General features: G+C 33.3%; 1 protein-coding gene across 2 annotated transcripts in view; it reads left to right on the top strand.

Moving 5' to 3' along the window:
* Window positions 1-25,422, top strand: part of LOC149936248 (transmembrane 9 superfamily member 1-like) — a 69,356-nt gene that overhangs the window by 35,230 nt on the left and 8,704 nt on the right. The window contains exon 14 of one of the 2 annotated variants that reach the window (XM_090181260.1): window positions 6,844-7,068. The exons of the other annotated variant lie outside the window; for it this stretch is intronic. Within the exon in view, the coding sequence (XP_090037386.1) occupies window positions 6,844-6,973 (130 nt within the window). The 3' untranslated portion in view covers window positions 6,974-7,068. Of the gene's footprint in view, window positions 1-6,843; window positions 7,069-25,422 lie in introns of those variants that run through there. 2 annotated transcript variants of the gene reach the window in all.

Here is a 25,422-nt window from a genome sequence, read left to right as displayed (position 1 = left end):
TGTTTTAATTGAAATCAAATCATTCATTAAATTAAATCAATAGCTTTTTATTGAAATTGGCTTTTTCCGTTTTTTAATTAAAATCTAAATTATCTTAATTTTCTAAATAATCAAATCAATCTGTTTTTCTTATTTAAATTTAATTTCAATTTTTTTAAATTTATTAATTTTTATAAAATGTCTTTCAAATCTAATTGCTGGATAATTTTATTCTATCAGTTACGTAATCTAAAATTAAATCTTAATTATTAATTACTATTTAATAAATTCGAGGGCCAGATTACTTTGTTACGGGGTGTCCTAATAATCATGATTAAAAATTGAATCATTTTTAATCTTTGTACAGCCAAAGCTACAGATTAAATTTTAATATAATTTAATCATTAGAGTGAGCTGTCCCTCAAACAAATAGTTGATTTTATAAAATATCTTTACGCTTGCCCAACTTGTTGAAATGTTGCCCTGGAATAGTTCAGCCAAAGCCTAAGAATGAGTTCATAAACTCTTTAGTGGGAGAGAAAAGGGATCCACAGCTGAAGCGGGGAGGCAACATTTCAACAAGATGGCCAATGTTATTTTATAAAAAGAACTATTAGTTTGCTCAAATTTGTTTTCTATTGACCTATATATTATTTTCAGTAGCTCCATTTGGCTAATAACAGTTTTAGTTAAATCTAATATTTGTTAAAAGTAAGGAATTAAAATCAAATTGATTTAAGTCATAGCCTATTTCCTGGATGTAACGTCACGAAGAGCTTTACAATTTTGACCGTTAGATGTCGTTACTGTGGTATTGAAAACGCGTACTCTCTAAATTAAGAGGTTTCCCCCACGTGACCAACTTTTATCGCGAAGTTTGTAGCATTCAGCTCCGTTGAGGGGGATATTATTTTTATTTCTCGTGTCGGCAGAAGAGGGATGTTATCTTCCTTATTTCTTATTAGAGCTATAATTAAGATAATGAAATCTTTCTTTAAGAGCCTTCTCTCTGTCGGCGAAGTCACGATGCGTGTTAGCGCTTTGCATTTAGGCAGCGGGGGGGGGGGAGACGCAACCTTGCCCCCTCCCCCCATCTCTATCCCTTAAGAGTGTTTTTCTCCTTTTCTTTGTACGATTGTTTAGTCTGCTTCTTCGGGAGGAGCGGACTTCGTCTTAGAAGCATTTCGCCAGCGTATTCCAGATTCTAACCATTTTTCCGCTAACAGCGCTTCCTCTCTTCGTCAAGACAACGTGTCAGCTCGGCTTAACAGCGTACGGACGGGTTAAGGCTGCTCCGTTAGTTAAGCCCGCCGATGAGGGGCCTGGTCCGTTTGCAGCTTCGGAGTAGATCGGAGGATGGTGGATTTTGTTGGCACTTTGCCCGGTTTCCCGCGAATTCCGGAGGTTTTTCGGGGGTTGGCCCTGGACTCTCGCTTACGCTTCTATATTTTGATCCTCGACTTTGTAGGCTCATTACGGCGTCACGCGCCGCGAAACACGTGCGCCGTCGACGGACAGATGCGAATCCGCCACTCGCGAACAACACCCTGCCCCCCCCCGCTCCCCTCTGCACGCGCCACCACCATCACCCCCCCCCCAGAACCTTTCCTTTTCCTTTTGATGTTAAATGAACGACCCGGGGGGGATACGAGTGAGGGGGGGTGAGAACGCGCGCGCGCGCGAAAGTAAAAAGAGAGCGAGAGAGAGATTTGGGGATTTTTATTTATTTTTCGGGCGCGAGATGTCGCTTCCGTCTCTAAAAAAGACTCAAAAGAAACATTTATTTGACAGCGCGATGAATGTGAGAGGTTTTTCGGAGCCGTATCTCTCTTCCTTTGGCTTGTTTATACGAGCGCGTCGTTTGTGACACATTTCCCCAGCGCGATTACGACTTATTAATTAATTAATTTTGGCATTTTCCGTCCTGTTTACGGGTTTCTCGCGTGACAGTAGGTCCGAAGGGAAACTAACATCGCCTATTTCGTTTAAATACTTTAAAGTTACGAACTAGAAATAATGAGCTTTGGGTCATCACTTTTTTTTCGTAGTTTGAAACAACATTTGGGAATTCATATTCGAATTATGTGTCGACATTTTCGTTATAAACAGCTGTTTTCTATTTAAATGTTTTATAAAGAAATTTTTAGTGCTGATGTCTTAGCCTCGATTCGAAGTTTTGCTACAGTTTTACTTTACGGTTTTTTTGGGGGGGAAAAGTATTTCACAAATTTGCAAAATGTCTATAAATTCCGTGTCACTGTCGCATATTGAGAGAAATAGAAAATTATCCATTTTTCTAAGAAACATTAGGCTCTAAAGTCTACGATATTTGAATAAAGATTTTCTCTAATTGAAAAATTTCTATAAATTCCGTGTCACATTGAGATAAATAGAATTTTCTTTTTTTTTAAGAAACTTTTAGTGCTGATTTCTTAACCTTGATTTGAAGTTTTATTAGAGTTTAATTTAACGATATTTAAAAATTATTTCACAAATTGTAAAATTTCTATAAATTCCGGGTTACAGACTGTCACACATTGAGATAAAATTAATAGAAAGTTTACAATTTTCAGTTTTATTAGCGTTTTACTTTGCAATTTTTAAAAAATTATTTCACAAATTGTAAAATTTCAATAAATACCGTGTCACAGACTGTCACACATTGTGACATTGAGATAAATAGAAAGTTTTCAATTTTCAGTTTTATTGGCGTTTTACTTTGCGATATTTAAAAAAATTATTTCACAAAATGTTAAATTTCTATAAATTCCGGGTCACAGATTGTCACAAGTAGAGATAAATAAATAAAACTATTTTTTTAATTTCTTACTTCTTAGCTTTGATTGGAGGTTTTGTATACTTTTTACTATAAATGGTGTTGATGAAAAATTATTTCACAAATTCAAAAAGTGCTACAAACTCCGTGTGACACTTTGATATGAATAGAAAATTAGCTTTATTTTTTCAGTCGAATGTCATTGACTTTTGAACTGTTTCGCCGTGTTTCGAAGCCCTCGAACACATTTCGAAACGTAATTTTTTTCCTAAGGGGAGTTGGGCGCGGGGTGTAAGAAGGTTTGGGAGTGCTCCAAAGAGAATTTCAACAACCAGTCTAACTAATGGCTTTTTAAACCTCATTCCGTTTGTATCGACACAAATGCGTTCTGTCTCTATAAATTGTTATCGATCCGAACGATCTTGAGAAAGCACCGTCTTTACAACGGAAAAATCGGCTCGCGCAATCCTCGCTTGGATTACGAAATTTTATTTTTTTATTCACGCAAATCGGGATTTATTTAAAATGTAAAAAAAATTCGTTTTCGCTTTTATAGTAAATCCAACTTATTCCTCGGGGCCAGATTCGGAACAAACGATGTATACTTCACCCTTAAAATGTCTTGTTATCACCCATAGTTAGGGCTTTATGGGGCACGAAATTAATATTTTCCTGGAGCCCGGGCCCGTGCAGCCTTGGGGCCCGATTTGGGACAAACGATGTATAGTTCACCCTTAAAATGCCTTGTTATCTCCCATATTTAGGGCTTTATGGGGGCACGAAATTAATATTTTCCCGTAGCCCGGGCCCGTGCAGCCTCGGGGCCCGATTTGGGACAAACGATGTATAGTTCACCCTTAAAATGCCTTGTTATCTCCCATATTTAGGGCTTTATGGGGGCACGAAATTAATATTTTCCCGTAGCCCGGGCCCGTGCAGCCTCGGGGCCCGATTTGGGACAAACGATGTATACTTCACCCTTAAAATGTCTTGTTATTTCCCATAGTTAGGGCTTTATGGGGTACGAAATTAATATTTTCCTGGAGCCGGGGCCCGTGCAGCCTCGGGGCCCAATTTGGGACAAACGATGTATACTTCACCCTTAAAATGCCTTGTTATCTCCCATAGTCAGGGCTTTATGGGGGCATGAAATTAATATTTTCCCGGAGCCCGGGCCCGTGCATCCTCGGGGACCCGATTCGGAACGAACTATGTATGCTTAAATGTATATTTATCTCCAAAAGTTACGCTTCTATTATGACCTAGTAGGAAATTAACGACTAATTTCATCTAGATGACGGCCACGGCCACGGGTGATGGGGGGGGGGGGGAGGAGATTTGATCAAACTAACCGTAAACTGTACCTTAAATGGATTGAAAGCTACTTATAATAGTTTGAAATCAAATCCCTTAACCAGGGTTCAAATTGATTTTTAAACAATGACTTTTCAAGTCTCATTGATGGATATTTTGCTTAAATATTAATTAATTTTAAATACTATTTATTATTTTGGTTTAGTCAGACATGTTTTCTGTTTTAATTGTTTAACAACCTAATTTTTTTATTCCTCAATTGAAATAACATTGTAGGATTTAAATCAATGATTATTATAAAAAAAATAAATAAATCTTTATATAAATCAGTAAACTCTGAATTTGTCAAATAATCAATGATTTCTAGTACTTTTAATAACGTTGGGGAATATCGCAAATCCAGTGTTACGGAAAGAATCCTAGGTGGCGCGATAAACGGCACTCGAACTTATCCATCACCGCCAACTTTTGGCGGAAAATCGAAATACATAACCTTAGTTCCAAAACCATGTAAATTGACTTACTCGTATTTTTCCTTATTTTTGTGTGTGATTTTTTCAAGAAAAAGTCAACCTTCATTTATATTATAAAAATATTTAAAATTTTTATGAGTACATTTAAAGTTACACATTTATTACCGGTTTCAAAGAGTTGCTTAAAGGGGAATTGTCACCAAAACCAAATATTAACGAGGTTTGTTACAGAATGATAGAAAATATATTAATGATTATGTCCCTGAAATTTTATTGTTATTGGAAAAGTATTTAAAAAGTTATGCTACTTTTTCCGCAACCTACATCAAACGGCTCCAAAAATTTCAGAAATCACGGTTGAACCTACGTGCAGCACCAAAAGAATGAAGCGGCCAAAATTTGAGAAAGGGCGGCGTGTAAGGCATTTTTAAAACACGATGAACTACAATCTACGAATATAACTCTGTTAAAAAGCTAAGGAGAATGTCGTAGCAGACGTCAGTTCCGACTGAAAAACGATAAAACCGGGGAAAATAATATTTCGTTCACGAGATGGCGCTGCAGGTAGGTTCAACCAAGCGGTACTGAGATTCTCGAGTCGGGGAACACGAAATTTGTTTGCTATTAACAAATCAAATACTGGAAATATTAACATGAAATTTTTTGTGTAACCATTTTCGGACGTCCTCTATCCATTTAAATGGTTTTTAACCAATTTTAGGGTGGTGACAATTCACCTTTAAAGTCGATTTTATCCTACTTTAATCAAATTGTTGTAAACCGGTGATTTAATTCAAATATATTTTTTTGCATTAATAATTTATTCTATTCGTATATTTTATTTATGTATTTAATTTAGGGATTTAAATCAAAGGGTTTTTTAAATCATTGATTGTAATTAAATGAATATAAATTTAAATTTTAGTTCACGTGTTATTGAACCATTTGTCAGCAAAAAATATGTTTAATTTCAATTTATTACATTTTATGATTTAGTAAAAATTAAATACCTTAATTATAATATTTAAATAATGGTTACGTCAAATTTAATTTTTGAGATACGTGGCTCTAGAAATAAGGTAGTTCAATACCTACGAATCAAGTGAAATAGAAAAATCCGATTTAAATCAAATCTAATCAATTTTTAAAAAAATAAGCAACCCTAATTATAATATTTAAATAATTAATCTCAATTATTTTTTCAGGGTACCTGAAAAACCTTGAATTCCGGGAAAAGTCTGGGAATTTGAATATGGATCTAAAAATCAGGGAAATGTCAGGGAAGTTTAAGAAATAGTCTAAAAATTAGGGAAATGTCAGGGAATTTTAAGAATTAGTCTAAAAATTAGGGAAATGTCAGGGAATTTAATTTCGGTTGCAAATAGGAAACCTTTAATGAAATTCAGGGTAAACAAATACAAAAAATTTCCACAAAATAAATCAGGGAAAATCTCCGGAGATAGTCAGGGAAAAACCTGGAAAATTCAGGGAATTTGATTGTGAAAAAACTGTGGCAACTAAAATAACCAAAATCCGATTTCAATCAAATTAATAAATTTTATTAAAAAATAAAAAATCAACAACCTTAAATAATGGTTAATTTTTCGAGATTCTAATTTCTCGAGATTTTAATTTTTGAGATTTTAATTTTTTGAGATTTTAATTTTTCGAGATTGAAATTTTTCGAGATTGAAATTTTTCGAGATTGAAATTTTTCGAGATTGAAATTTTTCGAGATTGAAATTTTTCGAGATTGAAATTTTTCGAGATTGAAATTTTTCGAGATTGAAATTTTTCGAGATTCTAATTTTTCGAGATTCTAATTTTTCGAGATTCTAATTTTTCGAGATTTTAATTTTTCGAGATTTTAATTTTTCGAGATTTTAATTTTTCGAGATTTTAATTTTTCGAGATTTTAATTTTTCGAGATTTTAATTTTTCGAGATTTTAATTTTTCGAGATTTTAATTTTTCGAGATTTTAATTTTTCGAGATTTTAATTTTTCGAGATAATAATTTTTCGAGAATTTAATTTTTCAAGATACTTGGTTTTGGAATATAGGTAGCAAAACGCTTTTAACGTCTTTGGAGCGAATCTGGCCAAGAATAGAAAAAAAAAATCAAAAGCGGTTTATCGTCTCCTCGAGATAGGGACGATTCCGTTCGTATTAAACCCGAAAAAATGATTCGGAAAGGCTTACCCTTTTATCTCGATATATATTTTTTCCTTCCTTCTTTTCAAGTTCGCGGATATCTCTCTCTTATTTTTATTCTTTATTAATTAAGGGGCTTTTGTCCGTAGGCGTATCATTTGCCAAAGTGAAAATAACGGCTCGGGGACGGGCGAAGCTCGAGAGAGAAAGATGGGAGAGGATGCGACGACAGAGAGAGAGCCGCGGTTGCTAAGACTCATCTCCATTCATAAAGCGTGATAAGCGTTGAACTATGAAATTGTTTCAACAGCGCGGTTTGTTTAAAAAGAAAAAGTCGCGATGATTCAGATTCGAAGTTTTTTCTCTTTTTAGAGAGGAGATATTTAATAAACTTTTCCCTCCTTTCTCTGGATTTTTCACTCTCTTCAGTCATTGGTAAAAGATGGAGGCTTCGGGAAAAAGAGACTAGTTCCTTAGCTTTTCCTTTAAGTTGATTTCCGTGTTCTTCTCAGGTGAAACTAATGCGATTTGGACGAATGTGCTTAGAGAGGAGGATTTAATGAGAAGTGCTTTCAATGGAGGTTGTAATTAATTTAATCCAATTAATTTTAATGATAATGTAACTAATTGAGTATCGTGGGACCCCATAGTTATAGTTGGATGACCCCGTACACATTTTTTCGATTTTAAAGCGAGTGTCGGCTCGACGTGAAGTAGCTCTTTTTTCAACAGATGTCGCTAGCTTCGATATCAAAACAAGATACTTAAGCTACATTTTGAATCAACATTGGTTTTTACACATTCCTAAGGGATTTGTGTGTACTGGGCCCACGTAGACAATGCCATATTCCACAAAACTCTTCAAAAATTAGGTATAGAAGGGTCGGTGATATGTCAATCGAAAGCATATGGCATGCCCTCGATAGTTCGTTATACATTTTTAGAATAGCAGAAAAAGAAGTTAATCATTTTCCCATTTTAGTTGTTTTTGGCGATTTTTTCCTTAAAAAGTTATTTTTTTTAAAGTTATGACCGACTTGGTTGAATATTATATTTTTAGTTAGTACTGATCATTTCTGAACTAAATTCTCGGTTGCAATAAGAAATTTTATTTTTTAGTGAGATTTCTGGCCAATAGGCGAAACTATGATTTTGTTATCCCACTTTAACAAGTTGGTTAAAACTAGAGGTCGGTAACGGTTAATCATTATCCATGATTAAATTGATTTTTTTTGGGAAAAAATGTAAACAAAGAAATTTACCGGTTAATATTTCGGAAAATGATTAAAAAATATGTATTATTCGTAAAATTTGAGCTTTTTATCGAAAAAAACGTCGTTTTTCCGATTATTTTTAAAAATTTATAAAAAAAAATAATCAGATAATACAGAAATATAAATTACTTGATCAAAACGTTTTACGAATAATTTTGAGAGCTTTATCTATTGAATAAAAATTAACCATCACCGACCTCTAGTTAAGACCAAATTTACTTTATAGTTTCAAGATTAGCTAACTCATAAAACTTCAATATCCGTTATTAAGAAAGAGCCATTAATTGTATAAAAATTATAAATTCAATAAAATCAAAAATCCGATTTAACTCGAAAAAAAATCGATTGATTTGAAAAGAGGCAACCCTGACACAAATAAATTTAAAGATTTACTTAATTTATTTTATTACATATAACAACATGCAACCAATTTACTTTAAATCATGATTTTAGTAACCTCTTCGTCAAAATATTGGTTAAGTTATCAATGGCATGGAGAACTACACCAGATAACATCTTAGTTTTATTGATATTATCTTGAAAAGTACACTAATGAGTAATGAATGACTACACTAACAAGGAGACATCCCGAAGTGTAACCCACCGATTTTGTTCAAACTCGGGGGATTGGTAGACATCAAATGGAAATTTTCCCATTGAAAATAACATGGGAATTTGACCGATTCCAAGGGTTCCACCCTGTGAAACATTTTACAAAATTGAAAAAAAAAATGAAAATACCAAAATTATAAAAAAATTGATAAAAATTGACCAAAAAAATCAAAATTGGTCACATTTGGATCAATTTTTTTAAATATTTTCACAGGGAAATTGGTCAAAATCCAATGTTATTTTATATTGTCAAAACATTTTTCGTTGCCATGGCAAACCCGTTGCCCATTGAATAATATCCCTTTATGATTTTTCAAGGTACATGAAGGTCTACCAATCCCCCGAGTTTGAACAAAATCGGTGTGTAACACCTCGGGTCGTCTCCTTGTAAATAAAACCTTCGTTTTTACTGATACTATCTTGAAACATTGTTTACTCTTGCACCTGAATGAATCGGAGAAATACTTTAGGAATGGCTCTGATAATTTAATTTTCTATTAACGTTATCAAGGATTTTTAGTAACGATGAGAGTGTGAAACCATCGCTATCGTATCTTCACCGTGGTTGTTTCGACGAAAAATTAGCGTGTGACGGGGTTTTTGGGGGGGATGGTGCTTACGTGGGTAGGTCGCGATTTGCAAAGTGCGTAGAAATTGCGGGGAAAAGTATTTTGGCTGGCAAAGAGCTATCTTGTTCGTAGGCTGCCGCCGAAAAATCTTCCATCGCTCTGTTTCTCTGGCGACTGCGTAATGAAATGGGCTCTAGCGACCGTTTCATCTCGTTTGTATTCGAAAAAGAGAACGTCGGCCCACTCGCGAATTCTAATTTTATTCGATGTAAAATGTAACCATCGCGGATAAAACCCGAGTTCTCTTTATCGAGAATTTGGGGAATTGCTCGCTATAATTACCAGATTTCTCTTCGCTGGCAGCCGCGGGGGGGCCGCCCACCAAGATCCGATCGAGGGACCAGCCCCTACGGTACATGAAGAAAAGCAAATCGATTTCTTAAAAATCAATAACATTCACAAAAAAGTTTTCTAATCTTCAGAAATTTAAAAAGTAATCGAAAATAATCTTGGAAAATCAAAAATAATCTTGGAAAATCAAAAATAATCTTGGAAAATCAAAAATAAACTTGGAAAATCAAAAATAAACTTGGAAAATCAAAAATAAACTTTGAAAACGAAATATAATCTTAGAAAATCAAATATCTTAGAAAATCAACAATTACCTTAGAAAATCAACAATAATCTTGGAAAATCCAAAATAAACTTGGAAAACGAAATATAATCTTAGAAAATCAAATATCTTAGAAAATCAACAATAACCTTGGAAAATCAAGTATAATCTTGGAAAATCAAGTATAATCTTGGAAAATCAAGTATAATCTTGGAAAATCAAGTATAATCTTGGAAAATCAAGTATAATCTTGGAAAATCAAGTATAATCTTGGAAAATCAAGTATAATCTTGGAAAATCAAGTATAATCTTGGAAAATCAAGTATAATCTTGAAAAATCAACAATAATCTTGAAAAATCAAGTATAATCTTGAAAAATCAAGTATAATCTTGGAAAATCAACAATAATCTTGGAAAATCAACAATAATCTTGGAAAATCAACAATAATCTTGGAAAATCAACAATAATCTTGGAAAATCAACAATAATCTTGGAAAATCAACAATAATCTTGGAAAATCAACAATAATCTTGGAAAATCAACAATAATCTTGGAAAATCAACAATAATCTTGGAAAATCAAGTATAATCTTGGAAAATCAAGTATAATCTTGGAAAATCAAGTATAATCTTGGAAAATCAAGTATAATCTTGGAAAATCAAGTATAATCTTGGAAAATCAAGTATAATCTTGGAAAATCAAGTATAATCTTGGAAAATCAAGTATAATCTTGGAAAATCAAGTATAATCTTGGAAAATCAACAATAATCTTGGAAAATCAAGTATAATCTTGGAAAATCAAGTATAATCTTGGAAAATCAACTATAATCTTGGAAAATCAAGGATAACCTTGGCAAATCAAGTATAACCTTGGCAAATCAAGTATAACCTTGGCAAATCAAGTATAATCTTGGGAAATCAAGTATAATCTTGGGAAATCAACAATAATCTTGGGAAATCAACAATAATCTTGGCAAATCAACAATAATCTTAGAAAATCTATAAAAATCGGTAAATGTTTAAGGCATATCTGAAAAAACAGATTATTTTAGAAATCATAAAACCATTTCTAATCAAAAGAAATCTTTGGTAAAATTAATCTTCCATGAAAATCTTAAAAATTCAAGGTTTTCAAATTTTTTAAATCACTGGGAATTCAAAGAAATCCTTTGAAATCATACATAAAATTTGACAATCAGATATCTGCTGTGATATTTTTACTTAAGTATATTCCAGTCCGCAAAGCTAATGCCACCAAATAATCTTGGAAAATCAAAAATAATCTTGGAAAATCAAAAATAATCTTGGAAAATCAAAAATAAACTTGGAAAATCAAAAATAAACTTTGAAAACGAAATATAATCTTAGAAAATCAAATATCTTAGAAAATCAACAATAATCTTGGAAAATCCAAAATAAACTTGGAAAACGAAATATAATCTTAGAAAATCAAATATCTTAGAAAATCAAATATCTTAGAAAATCAACAATAACCTTGGAAAATCAAGTATAATCTTGGAAAATCAAGTATAATCTTGGAAAATCAAGTATAATCTTGGAAAATCAAGTATAATCTTGGAAAATCAAGTATAATCTTGGAAAATCAAGTATAATCTTGGAAAATCAAGTATAATCTTGAAAAATCAACAATAATCTTGAAAAATCAAGTATAATCTTGAAAAATCAAGTATAATCTTGGAAAATCAACAATAATCTTGGAAAATCAACAATAATCTTGGAAAATCAACAATAATCTTGGAAAATCAACAATAATCTTGGAAAATCAAGTATAATCTTGGAAAATCAACAATAATCTTGGAAAATCAACAATAATCTTGGAAAATCAACAATAATCTTGGAAAATCAAGTATAATCTTGGAAAATCAAGTATAATCTTGGAAAATCAAGTATAATCTTGGAAAATCAAGTATAATCTTGGAAAATCAAGTATAATCTTGGAAAATCAAGTATAATCTTGGAAAATCAACAATAATCTTGGAAAATCAACAATAATCTTGGAAAATCAACAATAATCTTGGAAAATCAAGTATAATCTTGGAAAATCAAGTATAATCTTGGAAAATCAACAATAATCTTGGAAAATCAACAATAATCTTGGAAAATCAACCATAATCTTGGAAAATCAAGTATAATCTTGGAAAATCAAGTATAATCTTGGAAAATCAACTATAATCTTGGAAAATCAAGGATAACCTTGGCAAATCAAGTATAATCTTGGGAAATCAAGTATAATCTTGGGAAATCAACAATAATCTTGGGAAATCAACAATAATCTTGGCAAATCAACAATAATCTTAGAAAATCTATAAAAATCGGTAAATGTTTAAGGCATATCTGAAAAAACAGATTATTTTAGAAATCATAAAACCATTTCTAATCAAAAGAAATCTTTGGTAAAATTAATCTTCCATGAAAATCTTAAAAATTCAAGGTTTTCAAATTTTTTAAATCACTGGGAATTCAAAGAAATCCTTTGAAATCATACATAAAATTTGACAATCAGATATCTGCTGTGATATTTTTACTTAAGTATATTCCAGTCCGCAAAGCTAATGCCACCAAAGGCAAGAAATAGCCATTTTCCCTCTCTATATTCCGATAGATGTCATTCGATTAAATAGTGTGAACTGTAACCTTTCCCCGGACTTACATGAATCATCAGTGGACCATTATCTCTTATTCTACAGGGTGTCTCAATTTGCTGCATCAGTGCGTTTGTATCAAACACAAAAGAAGGTAGAATTTAGAATAGGTTTAATAACAATTAAAAATTTAAAAAAATTATATTTTTTAAAAGTATTGCGTAAATAAAGTTGTTATTTTTAATTTCATTCTTCTGATTTTATACGTAAATAGCCCGTAAATTTTAGCTTAATTAAGAATATAATTTAATTTACAAATATCTCCAGGGTTGAAAAAATAAGTTTTATACCGCTAGGTGCTAGATCAAACTTGTATAAATAGTAGTTTGTTCAGCACCAAATTGAGGTAATTATGCTCAGTGTCGCATTATCCATTAGGTTAACGGTAATAGTTAGTGTAGGGAGCTTGATGACTTAGGCCTAAGGTGGTTTTTGGTATTAGCCTAGCTGATTATTATTATTATATTCGAGAAATAGTTTGTTTTAAAGGGGAACGGCCAAGCTTTTCCAAATATGGCCTTATTTCCGTATCAAAAGATTAACAAGACGTTCAATATACTGAAGCTTGTTTTCCACTAGCGTGCGTCATAATGTTATTTTCTTTACGCGCGTAAAAACGTTTGAACGTTTCAAAGCTGAGAAACGCGTCGTTGCGCGCACCAGTGGAAAACAAGCATGACACGTACCTTTTTTTTTGTCTTGAAAAAATAGCTTTTGGCCCAAAAGTTGAAACGAAAAATAACGCCAAGTGTTTGGGTTTGAATTTTCGCCGCCATCTTGGGGCTGCCGCCAGCGCCCCTAACCCCGTATGAGCGATTTGCGAACTATCCTAACTTTTAAAAACGCGATTTAGGCTAAAGTCTCTTATAACTGGAACGCGCCGCGCGTGCAAAACAAATTTTTTGCGTCTTCAGAAGCGCGCGCTTTTACGTTGTTTTTCCGTCTCAAAGACTTCTCACCAGGTGTCGCGGCAGACGCGCGCTTTTCGATTTCCCGAAATTTCTATATTTTATTAAAAATTAACCACTCAATATTTTTTGATGCGGTTTTCGCCATAAATTTTAGTTTTTAATGGGCTATAGTTCTATCTAACTGGTTAAAGCTTGACCGTTCCCCTTTAACTTTATATACACCCTGACAGTCGTAATATTCCAACGCTTCTAGTGTCGCGCAAATTGAAATATCCTGTACAGATTTGATTCATCTAACAATTCTACGAATTTCTGGCAAATATTTGTTGTGCAATTCCTCGAGAAAGAATTAATGTCCTTTAATCGCGTAAATGGGTTTCATTTGCTGTAATTATTCCGCGTTGTTATTAATAATGCATTCTGGGGGGGGGGCTTATTTATGGGACGAGCTAGGATATAGATGGAGCCACAAGCGCGTTCGTCTCTTCTCTATTTAATGGAATTAACTTCATTAAGATAGACTTTTATTGGCCAAATGAAGCGTCTAATTAATGCGTTTAGTATGTCCGGGCAAAGCGTGGTTTTAACAATGTATCCGTACACATTTTACCCGTACGCGAGACCTATAGCTGTACTTAGGATTCTAATTAATCTAAATGTCGTATTCTAATTTTCCACCCGTATTTTGAATCGCTTAATAGACAGAGAGATTAAGCCCGGGTCCAATTAAACGCGAAGGTAGAACGGCTACATTTCGATAGAACGTGAATTATTATGGGAGAGGTTAAGCCCACGCTGTAGAACGTATAGGAATGTAGACGTACCTTTATTAGGCTTAACTTTTCCAATATTACTAGGATGTAGTCGCGTCTATTATACGCACTAGGAATTAATATTGCCGTTCCAACTGAGCCGAAAATATACTACACTTTGATCTTAGTCAAACAAATAAGAACCATCTTATTAGATTAGAAAACTATATTTAACGAAATTCATAAAGCTTTATCTATGACAAATTTGTTTAAAACATCTCATAATTTTACTATATTTCATTTAAAACCCATCATGCTTCTACTACTATTTGGTTTAAAACCATCATGCTTGTACTGCTATTTGGTTTAAAACCATCATGCTTGTACTGCTATTTGGTTTAAAACCATCATGATTTTACTATGCTTATTTTGTTTAAAACCCATCATGATTTTACTATGCTTATTTTGTTTAAAACCCATCATGATTTTACTATGCTTATTTTGTTTAAAACCCATCATGATTTTACTATGCTTATTTTGTTTAAAACCCATCATGATTTTACTATGCTTATTTTGTTTAAAACCCATCATGATGTTACTGTGATATTTTGTTTAAACTCATCCTGATTTTACTATGATATTTCATTTAAAACCCACCATGATTTTACTATGATATTTCATTTAAAACACACCATGATTTTACTACCATTTGGTTTAAAACCCATCATGATTTTACTATGATATTTTGTTTAAACTCATCCTGATTTTACTAAATTTTGTTTAAACTCATACTGATTTTACTATTTTTTGTTTAAACTCATCCTGATTTTACTATATTTTGTTTAAACTCATCCTGATTTTACTATATTTTGTTTAAACTCATCCTGATTTTACTCTGATATTTCATTTAAAACCCAACATAATCTTACTTATGATTTGGTTTAAAACTCAACATAATTTTTCTATGTAAGGTTTGTTAAAAACTCATCATTAATTTTCTATGTAAGGTTTGTTAAAAACTCATCATTAATTTTCTATGTAAGGTTTGTTAAAAACTCATCATTAATTTTCTATGATTATTTTGTTTAAAACTCATTGTGATATAATGAAAGTTATTTTTTCGACATTTCATTTGAAAACCAAATATAAGTCCCTTAACAGACCCTTTCCCGTAAAACTTAAACCATTCCTTTTAATGGATTAAAATGTTTTTCCCTTTATTATGTTCGACCAACGCGCAATACATCCTTGCCCGCACGGGGAAGTCCGGGCTGATCCAAGGGATTCCAGTATGAGGTGAAAGCTTAGAGTCAGAACTGAATTCCTCGTGAAACTTAAACGTACGGGCGGGTTAATAATAGAGAATAGTGAATGCGTCCTTATATTCTAGAAATTTCTCCTTTTCATATATAAGTACGTAAAAGGAGCTTTTATTCGTCCTGAATATTTCGCAAAAGTATTTTCTTTATTTATTTTTTGGGGGTCCGCAAACCCTATCCTTAGAGAAGTTAGGTATAAAGAAGTTGGGATGAGTAAGAAAAGGATGAAGTTAGACCTGTCTAGATTCGTAGCGAGGGATGCTCGGGTAGGGAGAGAACGAAGAATCTCAAATTTTCATATTAGGATGCCAAGCATTTACTTTACGCAACCAACAGCTGTCTTTGTCTCTCTCTCTCTCTGAAACAAGAAGGCCATCCATTCCATCTCTCCATCTCTCTCCAACATCTCTGAACCCTATTTGGTTCCAACACACGCGTAATCTTCAATAGGGTTATTTTTCTCTAACGTTTCTTAAAAATTCCACTATATATTCTCACGGGAATTTTTTTTATGTATTATCTCTTATACGTAACATAACTTCGTGTGGCATTCCAAACTGAGTTCGTGCGCGAGATTCATCTATTGATTTATGTAAAGAAACTAAAAAAGGAAAAAATACGCTCTTATATTAGACGTACTCGACAAAAGAGTATTTATATTTCTGGACTACATTCAAGCCGAATCGTTGTTTTTGACATAACAAAATAGTCTTTTAATCGAATTGCGTCATATTTTTTACGTGTAAAGCGTTGCTGTTCGCTTTAGTACCGTTTCGAACCGCTAGATGGCAGTCTTAACGTGATAGCGCTGCCATTGAAACCTAACCGTCTAAAATGGAGTTTCATATTTATGGTGGATCAAGTAATTTCACATTTATACCACCAGGTTTATTTGAAGCTTCGGGAAAATGGCGCTAGTTACGTTAAAACGAAGCTGTGTCACGTGCTACCGGGCAATTTTTCGATTTAGAATATACTTCTTATGAGCCTTTTCTTCTGTAAGTTGGATGAATAATTCATAAATAATCTGATATATGCTCAAATATTCCCGATATATCTTAAATATTTTCAAATATTCCCGATATATCTTAAATATTTTCAAATATTCCCAATATATCTTAAATATTATCAAATATTCAAAATATATCTTAAATATTATCAAATATTCCCAATATATCTTAAATATTATCAAATATTCCCGATATATCTTAAATATTATCAAATATTCCCCATATATCTTAAATATTATCAAATATTCCCCATATATCTTAAATATTATCAAATATTCCCCATATATCTGAAATATTATCAAATATTCCCCATATATCTTAAATATTATCAAATATTCCCCATATATCTTAAATATTTTCAAATATTCCCGATATATCTTAAATATTTTCAAATATTCCCAATATATCTTAAATATTATCAAATATTCCCAATATATCTTAAATATTATCAAATATTCCCGATATATCTTAAATATTATCAAATATTCCCCATATATCTTAAATATTATCAAATATTCCCCATATATCTTAAATATTATCAAATATTCCCCATATATCTTAAATATTATCAAATATTCCCCATATATCTGAAATATTATCAAATATTCCCCATATATCTTAAATATTATCAAATATTCCCCATATATCTTAAATATTTTCAAATATTCCCGATATATCTTAAATATTATCAAATATTACCCATATATCTTAAATATTTTCAAATATTCCCCATATATCTTAAATATTTTCAAATATTCCCCATATATCTTAAATATTTTCAAATATTCCCGATATATCTTAAATATTATCAAATATTCCCCATATATCTTAAATATTTTCAAATATTCCCCATATATCTTAAATATTTTCAAATATTCCCCATATATCTTAAATATTTTCAAATATTCCCCATATATCTTAAATATTTTCAAATATTCCCCATATATCTTAAATATTTTCAAATATTCCCGATATATATATCTTAAATATTTTCAAATATTCCCCATATATCTTAAATATTTTCAAATATTTCCGATATTTCTAATTTCCAGAAAAATCGAAAATATTTCCGTTTATTTCTCGAGATTTCCAATATATCTGTGGATTTTTCTAGATTTCTCATATTTCTTTCGATTTCTCAAGATTTCTCATATCACTTTCGATTTCTCAATATTTCTCTATTTCCAGAAATATTGAAAATATTTCCTATATTTCTTGTGATTTCGAGATTTCCGGAATTAATTCTATCGATTTCTCACTGTTTGTACCAGATTTCTGAAGTGGGCACCCCTCGGTAGAGTAAAAAGTGTCACAAATACAACATAAATTCTACCTTTATTTTACGGTGTAGTTAGCGTAAAACTGCAAAGCATTGTTTTCGCCTATAGCTCTAAATTTAAACGTGTCTAATGATCTAATCCTTAGTTCCCACTAACGCGCGTAACGGCGTAAATTTCATCTTCGTCACGTACAAATGTAAAGAGGGATGGTGGAAACTAAACCTAAGGAGAAATCGTGATGCATTTACAGTAAACCAGGGTATACACGCGGACAAAATATGTGACTACACAATACTCTGTTTTAGTATTGTATTTTGCCGTACCCTAATTTATCATCAATTTCTAACAAATGCTAAAATTCAAGCTTTAATGGTAGGGCTGTGCGAGTACTCGATCAGCATCAAGTACCTTAATCGGGTACTCGAATACTCGAATAAGCCACCTGTAAAACTCGACGATTTGTTTTTCCCGCCGACAATATTCGGGTAATTTACCATTCTTTGGGTACTTGACAATAATCTCTTTGCTCGGGTAGAAAAACGAGGGAAATAAATCCCAATTAACATCCCTTTCAATAACCTTGAGTGATTGGCTGCCTGGATTCGTATATAAAATTTTTAGTTTTGGTTTCTGTTTTGAGAGAGCTTGGAATTCTCTCTGCCGCGAGTGCCTGAGTAATGTTATTTGGCTTAGCGTTTTGTGAATTATTTTTACCTTTTTTAACTTGTTATTTGTTACCTAACATCCATTTAAGTAGTAAATAGTAGGCTATTTTAAATTTTTCTAAATTACTCGACTACCCGAATAGAACTCTTCGATTAATCAAGTACCCGAACAATTTTTAACTACTCGAGTACATGAACGGGTTTTTCTGACTATTCGAACAAGGAGAATTTGGAACCCGACTCGATCAAAATATTACTAGACTCGACTTCCCGATGAAAAATGTATTAATACTCCAAACACGACTCGATTGCGTAAAACAACTACTCGCACAGCCTTTTGAGTGGCCAAAGAATCGTCTAAATTCTATGTCCCTTAAAAATATTTTCTAGCTAGACGCTGTCGTCCAAACGTCTACGGCGCTCCGCTTAACCTCTTTAAAGAAATGAACCAAACCTTCTAGAGTAATATTAAGCCTTCTAAATTCTGCAAACTTCATATAGCACTTATTTTTCATTCTCCGTAAATTATGGAAAGGTGGAGAGAGAGTATAAAAACCGTCTACCTTAACTTCCTCTCCTCCACTTCCACCTTTCGGGGAGATTTTAAAACCTCTCCTTTGTTCTGGTTTTTCATCCCGGCAAAACTTCCGCGCCATTAATATCCATTAGACTAGGCCGGTGTTTTCCTCTTTTTAAAAGAGAACAGAGATCCAGTGCGTGTACCACCGCGGTGAATGTATAGCGCGAGAGGAGCCGAACCATCGGAGCGCGCTAAAGGTCTCATTTATTTTGCTCGTATTTCTACGGGCACCAGCTAGAGAAGGGGACATCTTGACAAAAAAAGACCCAATGAGGAAGGATTGCCGACCAAATACCTCTACTTTCTCCCTCAGCTACTCCCACCAACGAACGAACTCGATAATCTACCGTCTCCGAAGGAACTCGACGCCAGTTCGGTAAATACCGTCCAGTAGTTCATATTTTATCGGTTGCTGAACTGCGAAAGGAGGGAGATATGGTAATAAATATGGACTGGAATGTAATTTAAATATTTTCGACAATTTTGGGCAAGCAATGACCGATTTTTTGAGGAAATTAGTTTTTCGGTGAAACACGTCCGCTTAAGTGAAATTACACCCTGAAAGAACAATTTTCTGAGACGCATTTACGTATGAGAAAGTGGTTTTGTTTGATCGAACAAACCAATGGTCAATTGGAAAACGTTTGTACACCTGATTACTGGTTGTCGAAACACATTCTGTAATTTCCACTGATTTAATTATTCTGTGATTTCCACTAAATTTTCTATTTATTTTTGTGATTAGCACTAACTTCTCTCAATGTTGGTGATTTCCAGATATTTATCTCAATTGCACAGTGAGTTCCACTGATTACTCAATTTTACAGTTAGTTCCACTGATTACTCAATTTTACAGTGAGTTCCACTGTTTTATCTCATTTGTACAGTGAGTTCCACTGTTTTATCTCATTTGTACAGTGAGTTCCACTGTTTTATCTCAATTGTACAGTGAGTTCCACTGTTTTATCTCAATTGTACAGTGAGTTCCACTGTTTTATCTCAATTGTACAGTGAGTTCCACTGTTTTATCTCAATTGTACAGTGAGTTCCACTGATTTATCTCAATTGTACAGTGAGTTCCACTGATTTATCTCAATTGTACAGTGAGTTCCACTGATTTATCTCAATTGTACAGTGAGTTCCACTGATTTATCTCAATTGTACAGTGAGTTTCTTTGTTTTATCTCAATTGTACAGTGAGTTCCACTGTTTTATCTCAATTGTACAGTGAGTTTCTTTGTTTTATCTGAATTGTACAGTGAGTTTCTTTGTTTTATCTGAATTGTACAGTGAGTTTCTTTGTTTTATCTGAATTGTACAGTGAGTTTCTTTGTTTTATCTGAATTGTACAGTGAGTTTCTTTGTTTTATCTGAATTGTACAGTGAGTTTCTTTGTTTTATCTGAATTGTACAGTGAGTTTCTTTGTTTTATCTGAATTGTACAGTGAGTTTCTTTGTTTTATCTGAATTGTACAGTGAGTTTCTTTGTTTTATCTGAATTGTACAGTGAGTTTCTTTGTTTTATCTGAATTGTACAGTGAGTTTCTTTGTTTTATCTGAATTGTACAGTGAGTTTCTTTGTTTTATCTCAATTGTACAGTGAGTTTCTTTGTTTTATCTGAATTGTACAGTGAGTTTCTTTGTTTTATCTGAATTGTACAGTGAGTTTCTTTGTTTTATCTGAATTGTACAGTGAGTTTCTTTGTTTTATCTGAATTGTACAGTGAGTTTCTTTGTTTTATCTCAATTGTACAGTGAGTTCCACTGTTTTATCTCAATTGTAGAGTGAGTTCCACTGTTTTATCTCAATTTCCACTGATTCCTTTCAATATTCTGTGTTTTACTTAAGTGAATTCCAATGATTCTCTACAATTTGTACACCTGATTACTTAAGTAGTAACCCCATAGTTGTTAACATACTCTAAAAATTGACAATTTTGGTCAACCACCTATCACGAAAAATATAATTTCTCTGAAGTAAAGAATATTCCTTCGAAAAAAATGTATCTACGACAAAGCGTTTCTGCAAGAAAGTATAGTAACCAAAAATAGTAGGAAAAATCTTACGTAGGCCACAAAATATCCCTGCATGTACAGGGGTGTCACCGAGAAATACTGGCGACTTGGTGGCTAAAACCGACTCCTGACTGACTCTGTTCATATTTTGTTTGGGAAAACGAGCTAAGTGCGTAAATTATTCTTCCCGTAAAATTCTTTCCGTAAAACCTTCCTCTAAGTGCGGCGTGTTTCCGTCGAAACCTTCTCTCTCTCCATCTTTGAAGATCCACTTTCACTCCTTCTTAGTTCCGAGGACCGACAAAATTGTTCCCTGGAAGGTTTTTCGACGTCGTGGTTGTTTATCCGCTCCTCCGCCGTACACGTGGCGTTTGCGCCGAATGATGGATCGGGTTTTAGGTTGGACTTGAAAGGGAGCCGCGCGTGCCGTTATTTCGACGTCGGCCCCCTCCCCAACTGTTGCGTCTCTCTAATTATATTCGGATTAGATGGACGAAAAAGCCTTTCACATTTTGGTCGACGAACCCTGTCAAAATGAGATCGTGCGGGGACCGTCATTATGCTAATGAGTTCATCTAGGCATCGCGAAAGTAATTCAACTGGCTATAGCTACTGTACTATAATTTCGCGGTTATTATTGATCTATCATAGTCGTTGCGATTTACACATTTTTTTGTTTTACAAAAGAGTCGATTAAAAATTGGGTTTTTTTTGTTTAATTATCCTCCGAGTATTTCGTAAGTCTTATCATTACTTTAAATTTGTGTAATTTAACTGCATAGGTACTAGTTTCAATTTCTAATTTTGTCAGCCAAATCGTAATTTAAAGTTAAGTTGTAGTTCATGTAAATTAAAATTTGTTACCATCTAATAATTAAATAAAGTCTAAATTTAATTCTTCTATATTTGTAATAGCCACTGATTCTTTAAAATCTCTTAAAATAATATTGTTCTTTATAGATAATCTCGCCATTTCCAAAGTCTAAATTATGTCCTTTTGTTATCCATATATGGTTTGCCATACCGTTTTATTTATCTCCAATTTTTATACACTTTTTATGTTCATCTTATCTTACTTTAAATTTTCTTTTTGTTTGACGTATGTATTTTTTTTACATTCACAAGTTAATTTATATATAATAACAGTTTCATTATTTTCATCTATTTTAGGTCTATTTTTAATTAGGATTGATTGTAATGTTTCTGATTTTTAAAATACCACGAAGTACCAGTCGTGATTTCAAGACTTAATTTAATTATAAGTTGTATTTAGCTAAATCTAGAACGTATTTATACTTGGGGATAATGAGAATCATGGTCGAATTTACCCCAGTCAAGATAAGGGTTATATAAACCTTGTACCCTAGATTCTAAAACAGAGATATTTCTAATTGTCTATTTTGTAACGAAGTGATTACCCACTTGCCGGGCAAGGATGGGCACGCTCCGCTCATTTTAGAGAGGCTTTGAGTCAGAATGAGCGGCAATTTTAAAATAATTGAGAGGAAAAGAGTGGAGCTGCTTCTATATTTAGTTATTAATGTTCGAGAGCGATCGATAACCTAAATTTGAGATGGATTAAATGAACGCAAGAGAGGAGAGTCTATTTCGGGCAGAAGGTGAGCGGACCTTAGAGATGAGCGCTGTACTTAGTCATGGATTGAGCGAGAGAAGAGTCGAGCTGTCTTTTTCAATCTTAAAATCTCGATAAACTGAGGCGAGCGAAAACTAAAATGCGGAAAAACATCCAGAAAAGTTTCCGCAAATCTCAAAAATAAAAAATTCAAACATAAATGACTTTTTAAGGGTTTTTAATGTTTTTAACTTTTTATCGATATAAAATGTCTAATAACAGTAAACATACTACAAAACATTAATAGTGTTACATTGTTAATCAAACCTGCCAACCTAGTTGTCTGGATGAAAAATGGATTTTTGATCGAAATCCTACTCATTTACCGGTTATAGTTTTATACAAACCATTATAAATAGTTAATTAACTATATCTCATTGATTTGGTAAATAGTTCAGTTATGGACGTACTAGGTGTTTTTTTTTCGCCTGTCCCAGGACAAAAAGTGTAAACTTTTTACCCTAAATCGTTTTATTCGCCTGTTCTCGAGGTAAGATTTACCCTGTCCCGAATTTTGTTCGCTTGTTATATAGAAAATTCGTCTGCTTAAATTTCGTTTCATGAAAACCTAACGGGTTATGAACATCTTCACATGTGACAAGCTTTTAATAACGAATATCCAATTGTTAAATGCTATTTAATGACTTTAAAAGTTGCTTGATGACTTAGACCTCAGGTGGTGTCTTGGGTATTAGCCTAGCTGATAATTATTATTATTAAATAAATAAGTCCTATATTGCACCACCGGTCGCCATCTTAAAAACAAAACAAATATATAACCTTTAACCTCTAAATACTCCCTTCTTACTCCAACTCGTTTTTTTCGTCAAGATAGAATTGGAGTAATATGACGTCATAGGGCTACACTTTTGAACCTGCTCTAAAAACCCAGAACAGGCGAAAATAAAACCACCTACTATATTTTGAAATATTCTATCTTCACGTAGGCTACCTTAGCTCAATTTGGAAAATATACTTTAAGCGGAATAGATGTTACCATAAGAAATTAAATGTTTAAAATGTTTGTCTCCTCGTCACGAGAATAAGCTTTTTATTACATTATTGGCAAATAGAAGCAACAAACACAAGGAGAACGCAGCTAGCCTTTAAACACGCTAAGGCAGTGTTGTGTACAAATTTCATTGGACGAACCTTTACGCTAACCGTCTTACGGGAGGGGGGGGACAATTTCCGAATTTTCCCCTTCCGACGGCAGCAGGCGCTAAAGCGTCTAACCAATGAAAAATTTACGCAAGAAAATGCACGACTTTCGACGGGTTGCATTCTTCTTGTGTGGGGTGCTGTGTTTGTTGCTCCTAGTTGACACGCGCGTTTCGCACGTTGACTTCGAAATCAAAATTCTTTATCGACTCGAGCGCGAGCCCTCTATCTTCAATAGCTATAGCTAGCGACGTAAAAAAATATTTACACGTGACCTCCCATATTTTATAGAAACATCTATTATTAAAACCAAAGAATAAATAAGTTTGCAAGTCCTACTGAAGTAGCGCTGTGTTGTCTTTGTGAAAGTGTTTGGCCTGTTTAGATAGGATTTTATAGAAACATCTATTATTAAAACCAAAGAATAAATAAGTTTGCAAGTCCTACTGAAGTAGCGCTGTGTTGTCTTTGTGAAAGTGTTTGGCCTGTTTAGATAGGATTTTATAGAAACATCTATTATTAAAACCAAAGAATAAATAAGTTTGCAAGTCCTACTGAAGTAGCGCTGTGTTGTCTTTGTGAAAGTGTTTGGCCTGTTTAGATAGGATTTTAAAGAAAGGTCTATTAGCGTAAAAAGCTTGTATTCTAGGTTAATAATTTACGCTTTCTCGTTGATTTTTCAGAATTTTATATTCTTTTGGTAGCTCTAGTATTTATCGATTATTTAGGTAATATGATAGAATTAGTTTAGGTTTAAAGTGGTTTTTAAAGAACTGATTAAGTTTTCTACGTTCGTTCCTTACAAAATTTAAATAGGAAAAAAGGTAAGCTACCAGTAAACACGTTTGATATGAGCGGTTAGGAGAGAGAGATACATTATCTAAACTGCTCTTGAGAGGAGCTTGAGATAGAAATATGTCAGGTTAGAATGAGCGGCTTGCGAGTTTAGATGGAATTTTCAAAATATGCCCTTCACTGCTTCTCCGTCGGTTGCTGTAAGTTTCGAGCAACAAACACAAGGAGAACGCAGCTAGCCTTTAAACACGCTAATGCAATGTTGTGTACAAATTTCGTTGGACAAACCTTTACGCTGCACCTTTTACGGGCGGGGGGGTGGGACAATTTCAGAATTTTCCCCTTCCGACGGCAGCAGGCGCTAAAGCGTCTAACCAATGAAAACTGTACGCGAGAAAATGCACGACCTTCGACGGGTTGCGGTCTCCTTGTGTGGGGTGCTGTGTTTTGTTGCTCCTAGCTGTAAGGCGCTATCTATAGTTGGTTACCATGGTAACTATGAATCTAATTTTTTAAGAGTTTCGGTAGGTTGTGTTTGTAAACGCTATTGACTACGCGCGAGACTGTGATTTCAAAACTGGACTACGAGGTCTATATTATCTTTGGGTAAGTCAAAAGAGACCCAGTAGATGGCGGTTCTAAATTTTCTTTGGTAATTTTGCGTTGCTTTTGCACCCAAAATATATTAGGAATATTACCAAAAAGGTCGAGGATAACCTGGAAAGGATTTTAGATAAGACGCGAATACTGAAACATGGTTTCCACACGTCAGGGAATTTAAAATGGGCCTAAAAAAATAAGGGAAGGTCAGGGAATTTTAAAAATTTGTAAAACGTCAGGGAAAAGTCAGGGAATTTAATTTTCACTGGACACTT

The sequence above is a fragment of the Leiobunum rupestre genome, chromosome 7 (assembly GCF_980474605.1).
Source record: "Leiobunum rupestre chromosome 7, qqLeiRupe1.1.hap1, whole genome shotgun sequence".
In the NCBI taxonomy this organism is placed as follows: domain Eukaryota; kingdom Metazoa; phylum Arthropoda; class Arachnida; order Opiliones; family Sclerosomatidae; genus Leiobunum; species Leiobunum rupestre.
This window is presented reverse-complemented; position numbering and strand designations above follow the sequence as displayed.